The 26,489-nt window shown below is 43.0% G+C and overlaps 3 protein-coding genes across 3 annotated transcripts in view; 1 reads left to right on the plus strand and 2 right to left on the minus strand.

Annotated features, from left to right (window-relative positions):
* LOC133519539 (glycogen debranching enzyme) overlaps positions 1–13,813 on the minus strand; it is a 56,035-nt gene extending 42,222 nt beyond the window's left edge. Inside the window, exons 1-13 of the mRNA XM_061853544.1 lie at positions 13,624–13,813; positions 13,023–13,186; positions 12,543–12,637; positions 11,920–12,106; positions 11,172–11,382; positions 10,699–10,912; positions 10,301–10,431; positions 10,115–10,227; positions 8,218–8,320; positions 4,691–4,851; positions 4,450–4,518; positions 1,464–1,655; positions 781–901 (exon numbers count right to left, since the gene is read on the minus strand). Of these exons, the coding sequence (XP_061709528.1) occupies positions 781–901; positions 1,464–1,655; positions 4,450–4,518; positions 4,691–4,851; positions 8,218–8,320; positions 10,115–10,227; positions 10,301–10,431; positions 10,699–10,912; positions 11,172–11,382; positions 11,920–12,106; positions 12,543–12,637; positions 13,023–13,186; positions 13,624–13,773 (1,911 nt within the window). The 5' untranslated portion in view covers positions 13,774–13,813. The remainder of the gene's footprint in view (positions 1–780; positions 902–1,463; positions 1,656–4,449; positions 4,519–4,690; positions 4,852–8,217; positions 8,321–10,114; positions 10,228–10,300; positions 10,432–10,698; positions 10,913–11,171; positions 11,383–11,919; positions 12,107–12,542; positions 12,638–13,022; positions 13,187–13,623) is intronic.
* A 3,116-nt stretch (positions 13,814–16,929) lies between these two features.
* On the plus strand, positions 16,930–18,687 carry LOC133519541 (D-erythronate dehydrogenase-like). The gene has a single exon (XM_061853546.1). It carries the CDS (start codon positions 17,416–17,418, stop codon positions 18,382–18,384), a length of 969 nt encoding a protein of 322 aa, XP_061709530.1. The 5' UTR covers positions 16,930–17,415; the 3' UTR covers positions 18,385–18,687.
* Positions 18,688–18,736: 49 nt separating this feature from the next.
* On the minus strand, positions 18,737–26,258 carry LOC133519540 (serine/arginine repetitive matrix protein 1-like). Its single transcript, XM_061853545.1, has 2 exons — positions 25,763–26,258; positions 18,737–22,088 (listed from the first exon to the last, which is right to left on the minus strand). The coding sequence occupies exons 1-2, from the start codon at positions 25,834–25,836 to the stop codon at positions 20,258–20,260; spliced, it is 1,905 nt and encodes a 634-aa protein (XP_061709529.1). The 5' UTR covers positions 25,837–26,258; the 3' UTR covers positions 18,737–20,257.
* Between the last annotated feature and the right edge of the window lie 231 nt (positions 26,259–26,489).

Below are 26,489 nucleotides of genomic sequence, written 5' to 3' on the forward strand. Positions count from 1 at the left end.
TTTTCACTATTCATTATTTACTTCACTTTCACTTCTTTTTTTAAGTTGATTATGACATTTTTCCATCCCCTAATTTAAAAGGGTGGGGGTGATTTACTATTGAAACTATTAAAAATCCTAAAATACGTATTTGTGGCAACTTTTATACAATCTGTTTTTTACTGATTCCCCATATAAATTTCAACCCCTTTTCCCCCTAACCTTTTCTCCCGTACGGGGTGATTTTAGGGTTGAAATTTTTTCCATATCCTTCCCCGTAACAAAAACTATCTACATACCAAATTTCAACTGAATCGGTTCAGTGGTTATTGATTCCCCATACAAAATTTCACCCCCCTTTTCACCCCTTAGGGGCTAAAAGTTTCAAGTCTGTGATTTTTTTTTGTTGTTTGTGTACTAATACTATCCTACATACCAAATTTCAGCTTCCTAGGACTTCAGGAAGTACCCTAAGGGTTTCGATGATCATCAGTGAGTGATTGAGTGAGTCAGTCAGTGACGAAATCGGGGGTTTTGGATATGAATAAAATCTTAAGAGTATGAGCTATGCAATTATATTTTTTTAGGTCCACTATTGACATTATATCCAGAGAATTTTTCTAATCTGGTATAATCCGAACCAAGTTACGAGGGTTCAAAAAAACGATGAAGCGTTTCGAGAAAAGGTAGCTCAGTAGGATGCGCCCTTGCGCTTCGCTTTGCTCGTATTGGCGGGGGCACTACCGTGCCCTCACATGTTAACAGAGGTCTGCTGTTTTATGGGCATAAGTCTGGACTCACGTGTAACGGCGTGGAGTGACAGTTGTCAAGCCGGAGCCCGTCGAACAGCTCGGCCGTCAGCTCCACGTACTCGCGCATGTGCGCCCACAGCCAAGGGCTGTCCTCCGGCTTGTCGCCGTATCTAAATATACCAATAATTTGTTATCAATCAATAAAATGAATAATTAATAAATAAATATTTGGGGACAATCTTACACAGATCTACCGGACCGGATCTATAGGACCGGTTTTCCGGTGATAAGTACTCGCAAAGTCCATGAGCGGGTTGTCCATTGCCCTCTAATCCCTCTATACCTGAGCTTGACATGACACTGTCGCCCCAGGCGATGAGCTCCCTCCGGAGGTACACGTTGGAAGTGTTGGCGAAGTCCATCAGAGGATCAGCGTCCATGACCCAGCCGTTGTGTGCCCTCTAATCCCTCTATACCTGAGCTTGACGCTGTCGCCCCAGGCGATGAGCTCCCTCCGGAGGTACACGTTGGAAGTGTTGGCGAAGTCCATCAGAGGATCAGCGTCCATGACCCAGCCGTTGTGTGCCCTCTAATCCCTCTATACCTGAGCTTGACGCTGTCGCCCCAGGCGATGAGCTCCCTCCGGAGGTACACGTTGGAAGTGTTGGCGAAGTCCATCAGAGGATCAGCGTCCATGACCCAGCCGTTGTGTGCCCTCTAATCCCTCTATACCTGAGCTTGACGCTGTCGCCCCAGGCGATGAGCTCCCTCCGGAGGTACACGTTGGAAGTGTTGGCGAAGTCCATCAGAGGATCAGCGTCCATGACCCAGCCGTTGTGCGCCATGACGAAGCGGCCGCCGTCGCCGAACACGAGCGCCTCCGCCTCCGCCGCCGAGCCGCACTCGCCCACCGCCGTGAAGTATCTGCGGGAACATTATCACTTTAGGGGCAAAAAATGTATATTAGGTATAAATTAAATATTATATATTTATTTACTTCAGACCTAGGGCCCCTAATTTTTTAATAACAATGTTTTAGTCTTTATTAATATACAAACAGTAATAACAATTAAATTATTAATAAGTAAAAATTCAAAGTAAATAATATCCCAAAATAATCAAATACATCAAATTAGTCATGCTTAACCGCCATATAAGTCTGCAGGTAGCTGATCGCTTGCATCACGGCTTCCGTAAGTCGCAATCTACAGTCACGAATCTCGTTGCCCTTGCTATGTCTGCAAAGAGATGGATGAGGGGCACCAGGTCGATGCTGCGTATTTCGACTTCAGAAAGGCATTCGACCTAGTCGACAACGACATCTTGCTGAGCAAACTGGCGCTAGCGGGCTTCACACCAAAGCTATTAGATTTCTTTGCTAGTTACATGTGTGGCAGGCAGCAGTACGTCAGGGTGGGCGGCTTCGACTCTAGTGACTACTGTACGCTATCTGGTGTGAGTCAGGGCAGTACCCTGGGGCCCACTCTTTTTCTCCTTATGAATAACGATTTGCCTGACACAATCAGTACTGCTAATTGTCTCCTTTTCGCTGATGACCTGAAGTTGTTCCTAGGCATTTGTAGTATTAGCGATAGTGCAGCGTTGCAAGCTGATATTGATGCTGCTGCCAGGTGGAGTGAGAGAAACCGACTTCCCTTTAATGTCAAAAAGTATAAGGCGATAACTTTCTCACGTAAACGATCACCTCTGCAAACTGGGTACAGCTTAGCGGGTTCCTCCTTGGAGAAAGTTAATGAAATTCGACACCTAGGTTTAATATTAGATAATCAATTTGACTTCCATTCCATTCGCATATCACCAGTATCAGCAAGCAAACCAGTAAAACCTTAGGATTGGTAATGAGAATATCCAAACAATTTCACATTGGAGTGGGTAAGGTTCTCTATAACGCATACGAGCGCAGTAAGTTGAAGTATGGTGCGGTTGTCTGGGATCCATATGAGGCCAAGTATTCCCTAATGCTTGAATAAATTTGCACGCTGGTTGTATAAAAAAAGCCTATGGATTTTACCCGTACCTCTACCTTTCCATCTTTGTCTCGGGGATGGTCACACACACACACACACACACACACGCTCACATTGAGGCGGAAGTTGTTACTCCTGTTGCACTATCTTTTATCTCTCAATCATTCACCACCAAGTTGATAGCCCAGAGGTGTTAGAGAAGATAGGGTTGTTGGTTCCTCGGAGGGTACCGCGGGATGTGGACGGGGCGGTTGCTCCGCGCCGCCGGCCGCGTGTTGCTGCGGCCGACCGCTCGAACGTGTTTCGCGAGGCACGCACCTATGCGTGCTTTATCATTTCTACATATGATGCTCACTCGGCACGTCGACGCTGACATGTTCGCTGATCGTTTACCTCACTTGTGCAAAACTGCTAGACAATTTTAAAAAATTCCATAAATTTAATTGACATTGTATAGGGAAATATGTTATTATTGTTTTGACGTTTAATTTTTTTTTTTTTTTTTTTTTTTTTAAATACAAATAATTTTATTGAAAACAGTATAAGTACAGTGTTAGCACTTAAAGACTAAGGATTAAGGATAAGGAAAAGTTTACAAATGCCTGAACTAGGAGTTCCTGTGTTTCAGGCAGAATAGGACCATATTAATTAATTTGTAATTATTCACTTAATTATAATTATAAATAGTACACAATAAAAATCTGGTAGGGTGATAACCTTAACAAAATAACTTATTTAAGTATTATATATCGAAGTACAGTAAGAAATCATTTTACGACTATTAGTAAGTTCTCTGTATCATCGTATGTCATTTTTTGTAGGGCGCGTCGTAGAATATTCTTACAACCAACATAGCTAAGAGGGTATAAGTCTAATTTTGAATTTAACCTGTTGTACAAATAAGGGCCCAAAAAGACAAAAAATCTAGAAGAAAATACGTGTTTTCTTTGTACGGTTTGTATACATATAATATCTTTGCGCCTTTTGTTAGTATATGCAGTGTTGAAAGGAATTTTGGTGTGCTGCTTAAGTGTTGTGCTTAATATAAATAGTTGACGAACAGTTAGTACTTCACATGCTTTATAAAGGAGTTCAGTGGGGTATAAGAATGGGCGGTAAGTAGCTACCTTTAGTACAGCTCTCTGAAGCTTTTTATTTACGAATTAAATTTAGCTTATTTATATTGTTTTACTTTATTCGTGATTTTATTTTCTTAGAGTGTAAGTAAATGACAATTTGAATTCGTTTTGACATTTTTATGCGCATGATTTTTATATTTTTGTATGTTGATATTTAATTCGATATTTATCAACAATAATAAATATACATATTATTTTTCTAGCATGTAAGTGAATTGGTTTGAAACTGTAAGCTTGCATTGTGTATAATAAATAAAATAAAATAAAATAAAGGCATAATTCAAAAATTTCACACCAGCCCGAGCATTATTTGCCTCCATTTGTCATAAATGGGGCAGTCGAACCATAAATGGCGTGGAACCCATCCGTGTGCAACTCCGCGACCATACCTGACGCGCTACTGACCCGGGCAGCTGCATCAGCATCCTGGAAATGTTGTATTGGATGCGCAGAGCACAGAGCATCGAGGAATATAATAATAATTCCTGCGTCTTTCGATACATAATCGCAGAGTTACGAGAGTTTTCGATATCTCAAAAATCTTTTAATCCGCCCTCAAAAACTAGCAACGCTATTAAAAACAACACTCACCTGGGCACCAGTGGATTCTTCTCGCTCACCTCTTCTATTTTAGGCCCGTCGGCCTGCAAGCGAAAGTATCTAAAAAAGACAAAAAAAAACTAATTTTCTAAATGCTTACGTCACGAATATACTCTCTTGCAATCTATAGTGAATGAACATTTTGTTTGAAGGTAAGAACTAGTATTACGAGACGTCCTGTTTTGTAACAGACGTCCACGTCAGCGCAGCAGTCGCCGGCTCTCGCGCGCACCTCATGCCGGCGACGCAGTTGTCGAGCGCGGCGCGCAGGTGCGCCTCCACCTCCTCCCGGACGGCAGCGTTGAGTTGCTCCAGCTTCCTGCGGAGCTCCTCGCAGCATTTCTTGAGGCGCGCCTCCTCGTCGTAACAGTCGGCGCGGTATACGTTGTATAGCTGTGTACCACACATACGGTTTATTGTACAGTTGAACGTTCCAAAACATTAGGTATTTCGCCGACATATTTGACACATTGCTAACTATACAGAGTGCAATTCATTCAATCGATCGACCGAAGACCGCAATGTAATGAAAATCTCGTACAAGTTCATGAATGGGGCTTCAGCAGACGCCAATTAATTAAGAGCCCTTAATCCTTGGAGCGTTCTCCGATTTCACGAAATAACGCTCGATAGATGGCGTTGGCGCTCGGTACGCGAGCGCCGGCAACGCGACGCGCGTTTCAATGCAGACTAGAATAATCTTGATAGTTTTCAATATAATTTCAAGCAAAATTAATTTTAGTGTCATATGATATCATATGGGCACTCTTTATTTTATTGTATATGCACAGTAGTTTTTTTTTTATGTACACGACTACTAAGTGTACAGACTACAGAGTGTACTATAACCCTTGCTCTTTATTCTGTCTCTTTCACACCAATGGAAAATGAAGAAGTTAGTAAATGACTGCAGGTATGAATAAAGTATATTAGTGCGATAGAGAGACAGATAGTGTTTCGTTGCCGTATCGTAAACGATTGGCATGTTGGCCACACACTTGCTTGGTGCCTAGCCAAAATACCAATCGTTTGCGTATATTAGTGCGATAGAGAGGGAGTAGTGTTTCGTTGTCGTATCGTAAACGATTGGCATGTTGGCTACGCACCCATGATACCTAGCCAAGAAGCCAATCGATTGCGCATATTAGTGTGATAGAGAGACAGATAGTGTTTCCTTGTCGTATCGTAAACGTTTGGCATGTTAGCTACGCACCCAAGCTGCCCAGCCAAGATGCCAATCGTTTGTGCATATTAGTACGAGAGAGAGACAGATAGTGTTTCGTTGTCGTATCGATTGGCATGGTGGCTACGCACCCATGCTGCCTAGTCAAGATGCCAGTCGTTTGCGCACATTAGTGCTATAGAGTTTCAGTATTATTTGAAATCACGTTAGGGTTTGTATTATTATTTTTGACCCGAATAAAGTCCATCCAGGTTCTTATGATGGAGTCAGGAGTTGGTCACCAGAACTCCTAATCTTCTCATTATAATTCCATCGTGCTTGGGCTCAAAAGATTTGCCCTGACGAACACCATCGATCTAGATGAGGTCCAGGGTCTCATGACGGAGTCAGGAGTTGGTCACCAGAACTCCCCAGAACTCCTAATCTACTCATCATAACTCCATCGAGTTTGGGCTCAATAGATTTACCCTGATGAGCACCATCAATCTAGATGAAGTCCAGGGTCTCATGATGGAGTCAGGAGTAGGTCACTAGAACTCCTAATCTACTCATTATAATTCCATCGTATTTGGGCTCAATAGATTTGCCCTGACGAGTACCATCGATCTAAATGAAGTCCAGGGTCTCATGATGGAGTCAGGAGTTGGTCACCAGAACTCCTAATCTACTCATTATAATTGCATCGTGTTTGGGCTCAAAAGATTTGCCCTGACAAGTACCATCGATCTAGATGAAGTCCAGGGTCTCATGATGGAGTCGGGAGTTGGTCACCATAATTCCTAATATACTCATCATAACTCCATCGTGTTTGGGCTCAATAGATTTGCCCTCACGAGCACCATCAATTTAGATGATGTTCAGGGTCTCATGATGGAGTCAGGAGTTGGTCACCAGAACTCCTAGTCTACTCATTATAATTCCACCGTGTTTGGGCTCAAAAGATTTGCCCTGACGAGTACCATCGATCTAGATGAAGTCCAGGGTCTCATGATGGAGTCAGGAGTTGGTCACCAGAAATCGTAATCTATTTATCCACCAGTGACCAACTCCTGACTCCATCATGAGACCCTGGGCCTCATCTAGATCAATGGTGTTCATCAGGGCAAATCTATTGAGCCCAAACACGATGGAGTTATGATGAGTAGATTAGGAGTTCTGGTGACCAGCTCCTGACTCCATCATGAGACCCTGGACCTCATCTAGATCGATGGTGTTCGTCAGGGCAAATCTTTTGAGCCCAAACACGATGGGATTATAATTAGTAGATTAGGAGTTCTGGTGACCAACTCCTGACTCCATCATGAGAACTTGGACTTCATCCGGGTCAAAAATAATAATGCAAACCCTAACGTAATTTCAAGTGAAAATGCGTTTTTCAGAAAATCGCAGCCAAACAACACTAGACCTTACTCATAGTGTTGTGTTCCTGCCGGTGAGTAAGGTTGCCAGAGCTCAACGAGGGGCGGGAGGGGGTTAGGGTCGGCAACGCGCATGTAACTCCTCTGGAGTTGCAGGCGTACATATGCGGGCCGTATGTTTGTTTGCCACCGACTTAGTATTAAAAAAAAATGAACTTTTATTAAGATTTTCTAATCGCAGTATATAGCACTTCTCGGAACTCCGTAGCTGATTACGATCGCAACGAATGCCTGACAGTCGAGCACAGGTCCGCCCTCTAAGCGCGCTCCGCGCGGACTGAGAGCGGGGCGTCGCTGCTGCGTGATTTATACGTGTTTAAAAAAAATATAAATTTACGGCAATGTAGGTCCCATAGTTACGATTTTTTTTTAATAGGTTAACATAAATTTACAGTTTGCTATAATATTATTTTTAAAGCAAAATATGCGTACAATTTGCGGAAATAAAATATAATAAAACCCTGTTTTCGCCAAAAAAATGAAGAAAACTCGGAAGGTATTTTATCAGTTTTTTCAAATGAATCTTCGATTGTTAATCATTCCAGCCCCTCGTACGAGATATGTTGAATCAAATTGTAGTCATTCATGTACCAAATGATTCTTGTTTATAGCAAAATTGAGAACCGAAACGCCACATCTCACTGCAAAATTTGGAAAAGACTCCCAAAAAACCTCATTAAAAAAGAGGTTTAAAAGAGAAAATGAAAATTTGAACTGTTGGAGCCCCTAGTTTAGGAAACGATTATTTAAGTACGTTATCAGTTTTTGAATAAATACTAATAGTTACGTCGTAATCTTGAATGAAAAAGGAAGCATTTTACAAAATACGCTCGTCTGTAGGAATAAGGCCTCTTTAAGCTTTTTACAAGGTTTTATTTAATTTGCAATATTCGTATGTTCGGGTCAATACTTGCAAATTCAATTATACGCACTTCCCATTATTAGATTGAGCTGAACTTTATATACATAATGTAAGTTGAATGACAGTGCAATACTTTGGTATCATAACAACGCATATTGGTTGCCCGTTGAAAGAAAAATACAGCCGGCAACAAAAGCTTGTATAAAAAATTAAATTTTCCATAAAAAATTCAACTGTGAAAAGATCGACAAAAGTAGTAAAAGTAATTGGCAATAGATGTGTTGGTTGCAGAGTACCTGCAGCGCGCGGTCCATGTCCACGGTGGCGTGCAGGCGGCGGTAGAGCGGGTCCGGCACGAGAGTCAGCTCCGCCGCCGCTCCAGCCGACACTGGGGGCACTCTGCCATCAAACAATTAAACCATTTTTAGGGTTCCGTAGCCAAATGGCAAAAAACTGAACCCTTATAGATTCGTCATGTCCGTCTGTCTGTCCGTTTATATCACAGCCACTTTTTTCCGAAACTATAAGAGCTATACTGTTAAAACTTGGTAAGGAGATGTATTCTATGAACCGCATTAAGATTTTTACACAAAAATAGAAAAAAAACAATAAATTTGGGGGTTCCCCATACTTAGAACTGAAACTCAAAAAATCTTTTTTCATCAAACCCCTACGTGTGGGGTATCTATGGATAGGTCATCAAAAATGATATTGAGGTTTCTAATCTAACTTTTTCTAAACTGAATAGTTTGCGCGAGAGACACTTCCAAAGTGGTAAAATGTGTCCCCCCCCCCTGTAACTTCTAAAATAAGAGAATGATAAATCTAAAAAAAATATATGATACATTACCATACAAATTTCTACCGAAAAATGGTTTGAACGAGATCTAGTAAGTAGGTTTTTTTTAATACGTCATAAATGGTACGGACTGTTCATGGGCGAGTCCGACTCGCACTTGGCCGCTTTTTTTTTAACTTAAATAGAAGGCAGAATACGAACATTCATGCCTCACTTATAAACACACTGTTAACAGTATTCTTATACAAATACACAGCATTGGAACACAGAAGAAGGTTTACTAAAACGACAGCGCCACACAGGGGCTGCAACTCTATAGTTGGACTTCCAAGTCATATTGGAAATGCACCAGTTACGATGTGCTACCCATACCAAATTAATTTTTAAGAAGCAGAAACATGTTTAAGAATTCTAACGCTCTTACGGCAGATGTCACTAGGGTCCCCTAGACCCATATAGTTGAAAAATACGCTTAGGGTATCATGGTCTTGGTGGCTCAGTTGGCAGAGCGTTGGAGTATCCATCTAGTGCCGTGAGTTCAAGTCTCACCAAAGGCAGCAATTTTGCCAGTTTTAAATTTACCAAACAGATATTTATGACCGATAGGATATTTACGACGATTTATGTCTATTGATAAATAGAGTGATTTTTGAAGATAGTTAAGTCGTATAATTTGTTAAGATTTTGTGTATATTGGTTGAAATATGACGAGATTTGCTAATGAAGTCTGGAAAAATTCCGCTGGCTACGAGCTTTAATCGATACGCTCCCAAATCCGTTTGAGACAACAATACAGTGTATGGTGGAATTGTCTCTCCTTCATTGGGTCTATAATAAAGTCCGCGATGGTGTACGTCTTCTTATCTTCTACAAAAAGACCACGTAATATGTGGTATTTGCAAAGCTATTTACATGGATACAGTATTACTATTTATTTTATTTTTATATTATTTATTGAGAAACAAACGTTTACGAAATATAAATTACAGCGGTGATGATTATTTGCAATCATGTTAAGATACGATATTACAATCGGTGACAGTAGGTAAATGCACACGCTTACAACATTAAACTTTAACTAACTTAATATAAGTACGTAATCTTAAAAAGTAAACAATCAATCTATTCGCTACTTGTCTGTTAAAACTGTTTAAATTCAAGGAAAAAATATCAGTATCGTTTAAAAATGTATTGTGGTCACGCATTACACGTCTAATAAAACTATTTTTGGCGTATTTTGTGGAGCAAAAATCGACATAAAATTTAATAAATATATATTGCTGTCAGCCATTGAGGGATGTCATAAATAAAATTTTCATGTAAACGTTTCGTTCGGTGTTGCACTGTAAGTTTATGTTGAAATAAATATTGTTATGCGTCCCGTAGTAACATACTTATTCCTGGCGAGGCAGTAGAACTGTTGAAGCAATTCAGCAACATTGCAGGTGTACAGTTCGTGCAAGCGCAGCTCCGGTATAACCGAGGTCTCCAGGTAATGTCGCACGGCCTGCAAGAATCGTACTTAATAAAACAAGCGCAGAAGGTGTCGAGGACAAGTCCGTAGGAGCAGTCGGCCTCACCTGCAGATGGTCGTCGGAGTTGATTGCGGGCGGGACGCCGCGCGGCAGCAGGTCGCCCCGCGCCGCGCCGCGCGCCGCGCGCGCCAGCGCCGCGTCCAGCAGCGCGGCGGCGCGCAGGCGCGGCACGTTGGCTGCGCACGTTACCAACATTTCATCATTCAAAATAAACATTTTCATAAAGTTATATACATTAATAAATCCAAAACCGACAATTTCAATCAGGAGCGCTTAAAGTGCGCCTCGCATCATATCCACTAATAAGGCGAATAAGCGCGCTATCTAAAAATGACATACAGATATTATGTGACGTTTGTGGCGCACTTAGGCAATGTACTCGTGGACGCCCCTATACTACACCCTATACGTATGATTTCTGCCCTTATAATTTATATATTTACCGCAGTTGTAGGTGGCCTCGGGATGAAGAGCCAGCCACGGCGTCTCGTTGGCCGTATGGTTGAGGACCACGTCGCACATGGACGCCATGTGCCACTCGCAGCGCAGCTTGGTGAGCAGGTTCTCTACGTCGGCGAAGGAGGCGTCGGCGCCGAACGCGGGGTTCAGCTTCAGCTGGTCCGCCAGGCTGTAGCTCGAGTTGGAGGCGCCCAGTTCCTGGATACATCGTACAGGTGACACTTGGAAACCATTTAACGAGTCCTCCTATTAAGTAAATTTACCATCTTTGTCGTAATATATATACTATACCTATGGCATTTTTTTATACACTCAGTTTTTGGAAACTATAATTAATTTTTAACAATTTCTAGAAAATGAGAATAAAAAAAATATATAATTATCGAGATCGCTTGCCCATAAAATTTCACGAGTCGGACTGAAATATATACAAAGAGGTAAAAAAAGCTCCGAAAACCTGTATGGGGGTGAAGTGTATCATATTGTAGCCGCTCTCCTTGGCCACGCGGAGCGTGTCCTCCCAGCGCGCCAGCGGCCCCAGGCACTTGGCCAGCACGGTCTGGCACGCCAGCGCCTCCACGCGCAGCGCCTCGCGCCCGCCCGCGCCCACGCGCAGCGCGCCCGCGCACTGCAGCCAGCCCGAGCCCGTGGGCCCGATCGACGACTCTCTGCAAGGCACGACTCTCGTCAGCCTGACCTTCCGATCCAAACTTAGGGTACCTAAACTACATTATTGTTGAGTTTTAATATGTGGACAGAAAGAGCGGGGTGGGCACGACAAATGAAACAACCTAAACGAAAGCAAATCTTTACAAACGAGCTATGTTATCGTCGATGACAGCCGAGCAGCCTGGAGCAATCGACCCTAACATTTAGAAATTATAGATATATCAAAACATTTGGCACGGAAGACGTTGACCTTCTTCATTCATTGCTTTAGAATAATGTAATAGCTATCTGTCTTGTCTATCTAGCGTTGTTTTGACTTGAAAGAGCTACTCAATGAAGTAGCTCACGCGCTGTCATAGACGATGTAGTAGTGGAAAGCCAGCCCGTGTTAGCTTCAGCCCAGCTAATAGAAATTCTTATCGGTGATGAGTGCTCCTGTGTCGATTTCCTCTATTCCTTGCTCGTCCTCTAGTGGCCACTCGAGTCAGGTAATATTTAATATTTGACGTGAAAAACTTGTAGATAAAGTAACTCACGCGCTATCATATACGAAGTAGTAGTGGAAGGCCCCAGCTCTCGTCAGCTTCAACTCAGCGTAGAGGTCCGTATCGGTGATGAGTGCTCCCGTACCGAGCTCTTCTAATCCTTGTTCATCCTCGCGCCGCCACTCCAGCGCGTAGTACTGATTGCGAACGAACTCGGAAACTTCCGCCTTTTCATCCTCTGTACACAAACAGAAACAAGTTGCATGGGAAACGCTAGATAAACTATAGTCTAGTACGGATCCAGAACGCATCACCAACCTTTAATCTTGTTAGACGTGGTACTGGGACCTGAAACTGTAATGTCTGTAGGTAAGGAGACTGTAGTGAAAAAGTTGGCGAGGCTCTTCGGGTCTAAAGTTTGGATTATGTCTGGTAATTCCATATACGAGTATCTAATACCTAGAGGCCCGCAACGCATGATTGCATTCAATCATATTTAATTTGAAGTCAGTATAGGAATTAAATGAAGGTTTAGAGTCTGACCACGCAAAATTTTCATGCCAACTTCAAGTATAGATCTAAGGGATATGTATGGATTCTTACTGCCAACTTTGTGCAAAGTTATCATAGTTAGAATCTAAAATCTTCTTTTCACACAGTGCTAACGAACTTACGGCTGTCGGTGATGATGTAGTTGGTGTAGAGGAAAACCTTGCGACCGAGCAGGCTGGGCCCCGGGCAGAACCGAATGGTCGTGCCCTTCTCAAACCTGAAACCCAAACTCGTATCAGATACATAGACAATATTAGAATCTTAACGCTAATGTTTGCGCGCGCTTTGCGACGCGCTTGGCGCGTTAAATAGTTTTCTTTCTAGTATGTCTGACTTCTCTGAGCTTGTGGCCAAATTTATCGAGGGGATTGTCTGTAGAGATTTGACTCGATCCGTCCTTCCTAACCGTATTAATTGCCAATCTACCCAAAAGTAGTGCTCGCCAAAACGAAACTCGTAAGCAACCAGGAACTGTGGTCAGGTTACCTATATGTGGTTTGCACAGGCTGGGTTTTCACAAGTCGACGTCTTAAATTGCGCCTAATTTATGTATAATAGGCACTATTATCCTCTTGCTAAACCAACAACGGAGTATAACTGACCGATAGATGGTGGAATCATGGTGTTCGCCGTGCGCGAGGGTCAACAGCCGCGTGGCGGGCCCCGGGCGCGGGTCGTCGGGCGCGGGGCTGGCGGCGCGCGGGGAGGGCGGGTGCGGGGTGGGCGCCACCTCCGCCGCCGCGCCGCGCTCGATCGCCATCTGCCTCTGCACACAAAGTAAAACGTAGCGCCATCTTGACTGGAGAGTAGTGGTGACAATCTAACTCAGGGGTATCCAAGCTTTTTAACCCGGCCAGGCCTTCGGCTCTTCCACTTTTCCGTCTTAGGTCAACGCTTATAATAAGTGCCGTAGTTTAAAAATGCCTAGGTCCCCTGGCTATCTGAAAAGTCCAGCCAATGAAGAGTAGCAGAGGGCTGTAGATATATGTCTCTCTAGCTGTAAGAAATCGTACGCTCAGTTCACTGAAAATCCATAATTAGTTAGCCCAAATCTAGACAGTTTTTTTTTCATACATTTTAAAAGAATAATCTTAAGAGGAACTTGAACTGAATCACGGAACATTTAGGACAGAACAACCACCGAAACAGATAAGTGCTTGCATTACATATAAGTGAAAGATAAAGTGATACGCGAGATCGCACCCTCGCCAGAACAGCTCCATCGGGCGTGCGCGCTCTTGGTCTGATCTCCTTGTCGCGCCTGTCAGGCTTCTCTCGCTTGTCGTGGTCGAGCTTCTCGAGCGCGCGGCCGTACTCGAGCTCGCGCTCGCGCGCCGAGTCGCGCCGCAGCATTTCGTGTCACCCGCGGGAGTGCGCGCCGCGGCCCCGGTCAGCGTTTATACACGACACGCAAGCGCCCAAGCGTACACAACCCCACCCTTGTCTTATTAGACAAAGGCACTAGCGATGTACTGACAGCAGCACTCTTAACTGATCACCGGTGTGCCTTATGTTTTTGCAATAAGGCTTACGAATTGTCAGCTAACTGTGGGGACGATATTATAACTTTTAGACGTTCTTACTACTTACCTTACTCTATAGCGTAAGCTTTGACATACCTCGTGAACTACAATAGCTCTAAGTTACTCATATTCCTCACGTTTTAAAGCCCTTTTTCTTCTGTGAACATCCCGTTTCAGGTTTCACGGGACGCGGGAGCCACGCCGCACAAAGCCGACACTCTAAACCCCATTGTGCCTGTTTCAGGTTTTCCTACGCAACCACGCATAACCGTTATTACCATGCATTGGTTTGTGACTGCGCCCGGGTGCGCCGTAAACAGGAAAGACGGGCGCCGTAAGGCCATCCAAGGCAATATTTCTTTCAACTGTACCTATTTCAGTTAGGTTAGCTATGTTAGGGCGCCGAGATAAAATTTTAAATTTGCAAGTGCGCCGTGGACCGAAAAAGATTAGGTACAGCTGCCGGCCTAGCCAAGATGACAATCGCTATCGCTTCGACAACGAAACGCTTTGTCTCTCTATCACTCTTCCATATTAGTGCGACAGTGACGCACTTCGATCGAGCCTAAGCGATTTGCATGTTGGGTACGCGGCCTGGTCTAATTTATTGAAATTTTAAACATAAGTATTTTCTCCAAATGTTGTAGAACTCCACTCCATTAAGACAATATTTTTTGATATTCAACCCCTACTGAGAGAAAAAGGGGTTTACAGTTTATAACAAATTCTATGTAGCCAAAGTTGCAGGTATAGGGTAGTAAATTATGTGTAACTAGTACCAGATATGAGAACAAGTGGGTACCATTGTTTAAACCATAATATTTACAAACAATTTGCAAACCTTATTATTAAGACATAAAGTCCACTGGTTAGTTTGTACAGTGGCCTATTGTATGAGTGCATGAACTCTCGAGTTGAATGTCATTTAAATGACACAAGGAAACCATTAAATTAACGAAAGCAGTTTTAGGCAGATTGTACAATCCAACATGTCTGGGCATTATGTGTATGAATCTACAAAAAGCCTTGCTTTGGAATAAAATACTATTAATTTCAATTCAATATCATGTGTCTTAAGAAACTAACTTTACATATTTATCAATATCCTAAAATGTTACTGTTTATTCTTTTTAAATAACTAAAAATCTCACCATAAGTGATTCTGAGCACCCCATACTTATGTACAAGGATTTAGTCCAAATCCTGAACCATTTACCACCACTATGAGCCACATACTGCTAAGCTGCATTTGCCCGAGCTCTGATAATACTGATAACCGTTACAGTCCACAACCTACAGCTGTGGTAGAAATGAAAGCCCATTGTTAAAGTGTAATGTAATGGAAAGAAAACTAAATCATTTACAACTTTAGGTTATTATCATATTCTAGTTAAAAATCGAACACTCAGGTGACCATTCATTTTGAGTAAATGTGTCCACATTTTGTGTAGATGTAGAGATTTCTGGTTGGAAGCATATTGTTAGCTACATAGAGGTACCTCAAGATACAATAGATTGGAAAGGGTACTTACTTGTGATTATTCCACTGAACTTGAGCCACAACCAGTTAATTGTTTATTAATTGGTAAACAATGAACTGATATTATAATTTTATTATTGATAGTAGTACAGTGGATCAAACACTAGGCCAGCTCTCTAGTGTTATTAAAACGCAATTAGAATATGATTGATCACATGATAATATACCTTCATTATACTACAAGCCCAGCCAGACACTTATTGACTGAGTGAGCGTAAGCAAGCGAAACATCTCCAGCTTGGGAAAATATGCTTTGTAATTATATACTTAGATTTTTATCAAATTAATTTTTGCTTTTTTTTCAAAATGGAGTGACCATGGGGTCGCAAGGCAGCTTTCAGAGGCGCTAGTATGTAATGGCAATGACAAGAAACATTTACTAACACACATATTTCAGCGCTATTGAAGATTGACTTATAAGACTTTGATTGTTAATTATAAACTGTAGTGCTAACGGTACTTTGGAATCGTATTCTGATTGCGGTCAAGTAATAGAAGTAACCTGATTTTTGTAATTTGTGTTTTAGTTATAATACCTTCTGAGAATGGCTAAAAACTTAATTATAACGAGTATCAACCTGTACCTCTCACTATGTAGATAATTAAGCAACGTAGATTGCGTGTTTTATTAGGTAGGTATGAGAGGTTTTCGATGGACTAAGGCCAGCGGTAGCCGGGCGCTAACACCTACCGTTCAAAGTCACTGCACACGCTGCATAGGCTTTCTGCCCGCTTTCGCACAATGCGTTTCACTCAGTGCACTTTACTACACCACTTGTGGGTATCAGCTGTTGACTAGTTTAAAGAGAATTAAAAAGAACTGTTGTTGTGACCGAGAGGATATGATTTTGATTGATAAAAAGTTTTGACAGATGCGTCCTCTGCGTGACCTTCACAGCTGATCGGGCGTGTTTACGAATCTTGATATGAGTGAAATTTTAGCAGGCAAAGTATTCGGGAACCAAAAAAAAACAAATTATCATGAGGGTCCTTATTATTGATTAAGTCTTATTAATTATTATACAAACTAAATCAATAAAACATTTTGTTTAAATTCTGTGTATTCTTCTCTAGTCTATTGGCGCCAAAGTTTCCGTTCAGATTTCAGGCACAACATTATCACTCAGTCATCGGCTCGAATAAAACTTTAATGTCTGTACCCATAATCTAATTTCCAATAGCTTCACACACAACAATATTAACCTTGATAGGTCCACAAACACTTACTACTACGGATTCGGAGCAGCCCATCTTCTTATTCTTCTTAAAAGTCCAGAAGCCGCTGACGCCGCACCGCAACCGAAAACGCTCACGCACCGGCTACGGCCAGGCGTCGGCTTCAGTGCCCGCCAGGCCAGAGGTCATACAAGGGGTGACCCAGAAACATCTCTGGTGTAACTAATCTCGTATAATTATAAACCTAGACTCACATTTTGCAGATCGCCCTGTCCTGTATCGAGGGAATCATTATACCAAATTATGCCTCTAAGGACCATAAGTTTCGTTCCGAATGTTTTGGTTTGGTTGAACTCTCCGAAACTCAGAAATATCAATTAAGTAGGTAATTCTACTTTGATAAGTTTAATTTAATATTAGATATCCACTTATTTAATTGGAGTTCATATTATTCATGATCACGTAGCTAAAGTAAGGTCAGTAGGTCATCGCGTACAAACATCAACCGCATACAGATGCGGACATTAGGTATCTGATTGTTATAAAGTTGATAAACTAGTTAACTATGTCGTCGATAACATTACCTACACCGTTATCTCTGCTTCTTAGTCTACTCTGTTACATAACTTCTCGAAAGATGTAAATAACACCAATGATTTATTACACCAATGTGCCTCAGTAATATAAATAAGTTTAATCAGTATAAAAACAGCGCTTGAAGAATTCACATCACAAATATTCTATAGAAGATACAAGATGAAAATAGTAATAACAGGAGCCGCTGGGTTTCTTGGCGCTCGGCTGGCAAGAGCCTTACTGGCCCCAAACTCCGCATTGCCTGTCTCCGAGCTGGTGCTCGTAGATGTGACGGCGCCGACTCCACCTCCTGCCAGCATACCAGTGCGGGCCCTAGCACTGGACCTAGCCGCACCGGGTGTCGCAGAACAAATCATCGAGTCCGATACGGCAGTGTTCTTCCATCTAGCGGCCATCGTCAGCGGGAACGCGGAGAAAGACTTCGACTTGGGATTTCGCGTTAATTTCGATGCGACCCGCGCGCTGCTGGAGGCGGCACGGCGCCGCGCTTCGGACCTGGTATTCGTCATGACTAGTACTGTGGGGGTGTACGGTGGAACGTTACCGGACGCGCCGGACGAGGACTTCGCACCGATGCCGCAGACGTCGTACGGTTGCGCCAAGGCGATGGCGGAGCTACTGGTGAGCGAGTACGGGCGGCGCGGCTGGAGCGACGCCCGCGTAGTTCGTCTCCCGACGGTCTCGGTACGCGGGGGAAGCGCCAACACCGCCATTTCGTCTTTTGCGAGCGATATCGTCAGAGAAACGCTCGAGGGCCGCGAAGCGACGGTGCCGGTGCCCCCGGAGCTGTGCATGTGGCTGACGGGTCCGGCGACGGTGGTGCACAACTTGGTTTACGCGGCGACGCTGCCGGCGACCGCCTGGAAGGAGCGGCGCGTGCTGGCGCTGCCGGGGCTGACGGTGCCGACGCGGGAGCTGGTGGCGGCGCTGGGCCGCGTGTGCGGGCCGCAGTGCGCGGCGCGCGTCCGCTGGCGGCCCGACGCGGCGCTGGCGGCCATGCTGGCGTCGGTGCCGGCGCGCCTGGACGCGCGGCGGGCACTCGAGCTCGGCTTTCGCGAGGACAAGAGTTATGACGACCTCATCCGCGAGTACATACGGGACGACCTCGGCGGCCGCATACCCACGTAGCCACATTTCAATTGATTTAAAAAAAAACTAAGATTTTTCAATAATTGGTTTATTTATTCAAAAATAAAGATGCTCAAACCAGGGATCGGAACCGGTTTTTCGCAAAAACATCGAAATAACCATATATTTCGGTTTATTTTATACTCAAAATGTAGGAGTCAGTTGTGTTTTTAGATAACGACTTCGTATTATTAGATTGCCCGATTAGGAATGAAATAATTAACAAAGAACGAAAAAATACCGTTTTCGTTCCCATACAAAAAATACCGGTTTCCGATCCCTGGCTCAAACAAATGTAACTTTTTTATGCTACGTGTTAACTTTGTACGAAGCATTTTAAACTAATCATGTAAATATTGATAATAGAACTAAATGTAATAATAAAATACAAATGAGGTCAAACTGAACGTTGTAAGGACTAAACATCATCTCAGGGCCACCGCAGACGGATCAGAAATGTGACAGACAGACATATCAGTCTGTCAGTTTTTTCTGATTTCCGTGACGATTATGGAAAGGAACAAAATCTCCATATACCAAACAGTGTCCGAAAAAAAAAACATAAATAGGTGGCGCTACAATCTACAATACCTAAAATACTTGAGAAAAAAATCTAATCATAGACAGCGCACTTCACTCCGTCAATAACGCCTAGGTTCTTAGCTACTCTAGCGCTACTCTGGAGAGATTTGGAACTAATATTTATAGTTGACAGCGGGACACTTTTGGAACAATTCTGCCTAAGGAGTTTCTGTTCCTCGTGACGATATTCCGATCAGATATCTCAATCCAATTGCCTGTATGTAGGGTTGTTTCCATCTACAAATCTTAGGGCAGAATAGTATCCCAATAAATTCTTATGGATTATAAGAACATGTTAAACTACCTTAGTGGACCTCTAATGGGCATATTTTCGTAAATATTGAATTTAAAATATCTTTTAACACACGTCACGTGACCCAAGTCGAAACCACATTCAAGATTCTGATGACGACACAACTCACGGTTTGACACTGGGCTATAACCGCGAAAATCGAAATTGGTCATTGCGGTCATTTTCTCTGTCATTCTAATTACGTCTTAGTAAGAGTAAAAGAGAAAGATCCCCACAATATGCGATTTTCGGTTTTTGCGGTCGGCCCCCGTTGTCTGTTCTCAGTACAAAATTTAATATTCCAGCATAAGCCATTTTGGTGGTGGGCAATTAATTGAAGCTTCAACAACTCAATTATTACAGAAAACATATTTTATTAGTTGGTTAAAAACCCACACGCACGCATCACAGCTGGCCTACCACCTAAATGGCTACGGCTTGAGTATCAAATTTTGTACTGAGAATAGACAACGGGAGGCCGACCGCACCTATATACTTACTTTACTCTTTGGTATGTACATAGTTGTGTCAAACCGTAAACTGTGACGTCATACAATTTTCAAAGAGCGTTTTGGGCGCGAAAGCATGGGTCAAAATATATTTTGTTAATTTAACATATTTAAAGCCGTTTTTAGGGTAAAAGTTAAATTTTAGGGCAACGTTTGGTTAATATAGAACGTATTACAAGCGTTTCAAAAAATTGGAATCAACCCTATTCCGAAACAACATGATTGAGGCCGCAATGGAATTCAGTTTCGAAGAAATTATAGCTTTTGAATAATCAGATATAATAATATGCTAGACCAGACAGAATCATAGAAATTCGGAACTGAATTCCGTTACGTCTGTATTGAGCTTCATATAATTTTATCTATATATAAAAACCATGGCCTAAAAATATGCAGATGCAGTGTTGAACTACGTCCGTCACTTACGTTGCGATATAGCTAGCGTAGATTGATCGGGTCCGATCAGTCTAGTCTACTTAACACAACATAACTAAAAGTTAAAGAGGCTCTCCTCGATGGCCTGCTCGGAGTCCCAGACGGCGGCATCGTCGCGCCGCTTTTTTTCTTTCTTTTCCTTTTTCACCTTTTTCTTCCGCGGAGGCGACCGAAGATCGCGTTCGGACTCGTTCGGCTCGGGCTCGTGCCGCGAACTGTGTTTTCGCTTGCGTTTCTTTTGTTCAGGTTCCGGCTCGACCACCGGTTCGGGGTCCGGCTCGAGTTCCGGGCGCTCCTTGTGCTTCTTTTTCTTCTTCTTTTTCTCTCGGCGCACGTCGCGACCGAGCTCGTCAGGGTCGGCGCGGGCGCGGGCGCGGGCGGCGGCCAGGCGGCGCCGCACCGCGGCCGGCAGCGCGCGCTCGAAGTCGGCGCCCAGCAGCGGGTGCCGCGCCCGCGTGTCGGGCAGCGGGATGCGCTCCGGGCAGTCCGCGTCCGCGTGCGGCGGCGCGGGCGGCCGCGGCAGCCGCGCCCGCAGGCGGAGCGAGCCGCGCACGGGCACGGAGCGCACGCAGAAGCCCTTGCCCCGCGCCGCGGGCGCCAGCACCGCCACGCGCTCGCCGCCCTCCGCGCTCGCCGCGGGCGTCGCCTCGTACGCCTGCCCGCCGATCTTCACTTTACTCTTGAAGTCGAGGTCCAGCGTGATCCCCTTCAGCGCGCTCACGGGCAAGTCCCTCGGGCAGCGCACGATCCATATGTCGTCGTCGGCGGTGATGGCGGCGCCGGGCGGGAAGTCGCCGAGCACGGGGTGCATGTGCGCGTGCGCGCGCAGGAAGCGGCCGAGCCGCCCGCTGTCCTCGGCCGCGCGCGGCTCCGGCTCCGAGGCCGACTCCTCGAACGTGATCCTCTCGGATATCCGCCGGCGTTCTACGGGCAGGGATTTCCTCTGAGTTATATTTGGAGCCGCCGCGGGAGGTTCGGGCCCCGACTGCGAGTCCTCCTCGAACGTGATCCTTTCTGATAATCGGGGTCGGCGGGGAGACGTAGCCTTCGACTGCGATTCTTTCCGAGTTTTAGATCCGGTTTCGGACTGCGATTCCTCCTCGTAGGTTATTCTGTCGGACATTCTCGCTCGCCGCGGAGATTCGACGTGCTTCGCGTCGCTCGGGCCGGCCCGAGGCTGGACGGGCGCGGGTGCGGGCGGCTCGACCTCTGGCGAGTCGTCATCGCTGACGAACTCCTTGCTCGTAAAAGCGTTCCAGCGTTCCTGGACGATCGTTTCCTCCGCCTCGAATTTCCACCACCCGTCGAAATAATCCTGGTCATTTGAGGATTCTTGTATTACAGTTTTCTTTTTATGCTTTTTTTTCTTCGGTGACTCAGAGCTTTTAGCGGAGCGCTCAGCCGGCTCGTCGGAGGCGGCATCGACGGGGCTTCCTGCGAGATCCGCGGCGGGGCCGGCGGCGGCCTCAGTAGCGGAGGATTCCTGTTCGTCTCTTTCTTTGTCGCGTTTCTTCTTTTTCTTCCGAGGTTGTTCGGCTTCGGGCTCGGGTTCCGGCTCGGGCTCGGGCTCGGGCTCGGGCTCGGCGTTGGCGACGGAGGCGCGTCTCTTGCGCGGAGAGCCTCGCGGGACGGCGAAGCCGGCTTTTTCTTGCTTGATCTTCATCTTGAGTATGTGCTCGGCCGCGGCGGAGTCGTCGTGCCCGTTGGCGAGCGACTCGCGCTTGACGCGGCGGGGTGAAGGGGACAGGGAGGACGACTCCTCTCGCTTCGGGTTCTTGAGTTTTTTCCGCTCGTGCGGCGTCTCTTGAGACTCGCCATTTTGAAACAGCTCCTTTTGAAGTTTCTTTTTGAAGTTTTTACCGGAATCTGATTCGCCGTCATATGTCCTGAAAAAAAATTGTATGTGAAAATGTATGCTGCACTTCTTAATCTAAGCCCCTCAAATTACATATCTTACATATGTCATTCACGAAGACGTGTGCCTCGACTCGTACGTCAGGTTATCAAAGGTCAGATTTGACAAATCTGCATGTCATCGTGGATGACACGAACTATACTTAGTCCAGTTTAGTCCATTCACCTACAATCATTTTTAACTGACAGTTTTTTTTTATATACTACGTTGGTGGCAAACAAGAATACGGGCCGCCTGATGGTAAGCAGTCTCTGTAGCCTATGTACGCATGTAACTCCAGAGGAGAAAGGAGGAGCGTTGCCGACCCTAACACTCCGCACCCTCGTTGAGCTCTGGCAACCTTACTCACCGGCAGGAACACAGCACTATGAGTAGGGTCTAGTATTATTTGCCTGCGGTTTTCTGTAAGGTAACTTCCCCAGTTGGGCTCTGATCAGATCTGGAATGACATCCGCTGTGATGTGCCCTACTACACAAAGCGGGATGACAATCACAATGCATTGCATGCCCATACCTATACGCAGTTTAAGGGCGTACCCGGTACAGTGAGACTGAAGCTTCTTAATGTGTAAAAAAAAGTTAAATATGTAAGTTAAACATAGTTTAATTATTATAGTTCGCAAACAAATCCCTAATTTAAGATTGTCACTATAATTGTTTTTGAGGCCCTTTGGCTTGGAAAAGCACTTGTAACCAACCAAGTGAAATTAAAATAAGTATAGTATTTTTCTAACAGCTCGATTCTTCAGAGCACAGCCCATTGTACAAGCGGTAGAACACACACAAGGAGGCAAAGTCTCTCCTTAGACTTAAAGGTTCAATACCGCTTGTTAGTTTGGGATCGTCGACGATTCGTACAGCGCGCCTTTGGACTGAGCCGAATGGTCCAAGCAGGCATCTAGGTGCTCCTGCCCAAAGGTGACAGCAATACCCCATATGGGGTCTGACTTGTGATTTATAAAGCAGCAGTCTTTACCCCGGATTAAAGCCTCGCTTTATTGAGCACACCGAGTTTTTTGGATGCCAGCGCATCCTTTCCTTCCAGGAATGATAAATGAGTTGCATATCTATCGGAATAATTAGTGATATTTATTGATGTTAAAGGAAATTAAGCATAAAAAATACTATTATTCCTTTTTATTACGAGACCCGACTTTTTCGAGCTCCAGTTTTTTGTGGACATTTTTATACTCTGTCAAAAATATACAGAGACAATTTTATACTGTGTCAAAAAGTCCAAACACGCAAAATGAAATAAATTAATATTATAGGACATTATTAAACAAATTGACTAACGGCACAGTAAGCTCAATAAGGCTTGTGTTGAGGGTATTTACGGAGGGTACGTATAACAATATATAATATATGTATAAGTATTTATAAATACTGAAGTAGTAATGCGCATTTTATTATATTAATACCTTTTTAATTAGTGTAATTTTTAATATAGATTAACACCATATTCATTTGAACGTCACTATGCGACGAGATAGTTGATTACTACTTTGTGTAAACCTGTATGAACCTGCATGTACCCTATCTAATGCAAATAAATGAATTGTGAATTAAATACATAGAAAACCCATGACTCGGGAACAAATATCCATGCTCATCACACAAATAAATGCCCTTTACCAGGATTTGAACCCAGGAACATCGCTTCATAGGCAGGGTCACTACTGTTGTCTCTTATCTTTGTTAGTTTTGTTGTATTGAAATACTTATTGCATACGTAGCTAGATAAAATAATATCAGTTACCTAATTATTTGCTAAACATAAAATGATGGTTCCAGAGTTTTTCTTGCCAGTGCAACTTTAATTATTGTATAATATATTTGGTAGAGATACTTAATCAGTCTGAAGCCAGACACTCGTATGAGACAGAAACACAGGAACAGTGATAACACTGTGTGTATGACCGGTCTGGCCTAGTGGGTAGTGAGTGACAACACCAATTTATCTTGTCACATCAGAATTTGAGGAATTGTTATATGACCTATGAATAACATAATTTCAACCATACAACAAAAAGTGGAGTTCAATAGAAAAGACAAATAATGTAAACCAGAAACAAACCAATTTACCTAAATTTTTTTGTAATGTCACACTTTTTGGGGACAACCACGATTTTATCAACAGTTTGTATACCTTTGATTTATATCAATTACTAGTTAAAATATAAGTTAATTATTAAAATTTCAATGAAAACAACCATCATAAAACTTTTGGGTTATACGTCAAATTTCAATATTCATTATAGTGTGTGATCATCTAAGAGTGCTGATACAACAGCAGGAGTCATGACTATCTCTGGCACTTTGTCACATTAGAGTGTATGTATAAAACTAGACTAAGTAGGCATTTTTGTGATGTGTTGAAATGTCATCCATCAAGCCATCGGTAATCTGAATCTAAGTTTATTCTCATGCCGCCCAATGTACATTAGGATGTACACAACATTTTGATGGAATTTCTACCTTTATTAAAAACAAAGTAGCATTTCATCTGTCTCTGAATATCTGAACAAATTAAAATCAACCTAATTAAAAACACAATTAGATTCAAATTTCTTTTCCTATAATTTGGTGGTGGTGGTATGGTGGGCGGCACAAGGTTAATGCCAAAAATTTGTAATACAAGCTTTTATTCCTGACTATACATTTCTTTCAACTGGAAACTAATATTTATCTAGACAATTCTTAGAAACCACAATATGGTTGGGTTGTTTTATCACAGAGTTGCTCCTGTGTCCATTATCAGATCAACTCTATGGCACCATAATATGGCATTTGCACCAAACTGACATATTTAAGAGGCTGTCAATGCCTAAAGCACGCACACTGTCTATTTGTATCGGAGTAAATGAGATAGCACTGTCGCATGTTACTGGGCCTGGGCAAGGGAATAATAAGAAAAATAATTAAATAATAAAAAGTGGATTATTAGTGTAATATTTTACTCAACCACGGTTTAGATATAAATGTTTTGAAATTGTGATTTTAATTGCAGACCCATAAGTCAAAACAATAAAGACATAAAACCGTTTAAATGTGATTTGAAGACCAATCTTTGCAATTATTTTCTATCGAGCCGATTTCGTTCAATCGTGTATCGAGTACAACCACGGTCTTTGAAATATAATTAATATGAACATATATTTTTCTTACTTGACTAAAACAAATAGTCTTTCTTAAAAAACTGTTTAAGTAATATCAATTTCAAGGACATTGGGTGTAGACAGCCTCTTAAGTGAAGTTTCAGCTCAATCAAATGGGAAGTGGGTCTAATTTAGCTTGCAAGAGTTGACCCGAACATGCACACATACTTACATACGAACACTGCAAGTTAAATAAAAGTTAGTCAAATAAGAGTAATGCTGTAGGTGAATCTGACTTCGATAAATAAAAACATGACTGTTATCAATAGATGTAGATACCGAAAGATGCCTGGGCAATGTTTATGTCTACACCTTTTTAACAACCACCAGCACCGCCATACTATAATAATAAAGATTTTATTATTTTAAACCATACCTTAATTCATGTTGTGTAATAAATAACATGTGTTTATTCGTGTGTAAATTTGGGTTTCGAACGGAAACTATTACCAGCAGGCGTAAAGCAACTAATATTTAAAATTCTTACTTTTCCGGTTCCGTATCGGAGTCGTCATTTGATGTGTTCGTCCAACCAAACTCCTCGTCTGACGAAGACCCCATCGCCCTAGTGGTCGGTGCACTATTCTTCTTAATATTTTAATTAAATAACTAATTTAAGGTTATAATAATAACATAACCTGTAAGAGCATGTACATCGGTTGTTTTGACATTTGAAGTTTTTGTTACCATAACAAAAAACGCTTTACTGTTTTTAGGATTTCGTAGCCAAATGGCAAAAAACGGAACCCTTATGGATTCGTCGTGTCTGTCTGTCTGTTCGTCCGTATGTCTCAGCCACTTTTTTTCCGAAACTATAGGAACTATACTGTTGAAACTTAGTAAGTAGATGGATTCTGCGAACCGCATTAAGATTTTGACACAAAGATAGAAAAAAAAAAACAATAAATTTCGGGAGTTCCCCATACTTAGAACTGAAACTCAAAAAATATGTTTTAATCAAACGAATACGTGTGGGGTATCTATGGATAGATCTTCAAAAATGATATGAGGTTTCTAATATATTTTTTTTCTAAACTGAATAGTTTGCGCGAGAGACACTTCCAAAGTCCTTGTTGCCCGGTGGTTCCCCAGCGAACAGTATTTGCTAACCACCAATACATATCAATGAGTGCCCGTGTTTATAATAAAATTAATAAACAATTAAATATTTACCCTCTAAACTCCTATAACTGCAAAGCAAAACTAACTGCCTT

Source organism: Cydia pomonella, chromosome 7, assembly GCF_033807575.1.
Source record: "Cydia pomonella isolate Wapato2018A chromosome 7, ilCydPomo1, whole genome shotgun sequence".
NCBI lineage: Eukaryota > Metazoa > Arthropoda > Insecta > Lepidoptera > Tortricidae > Cydia > Cydia pomonella.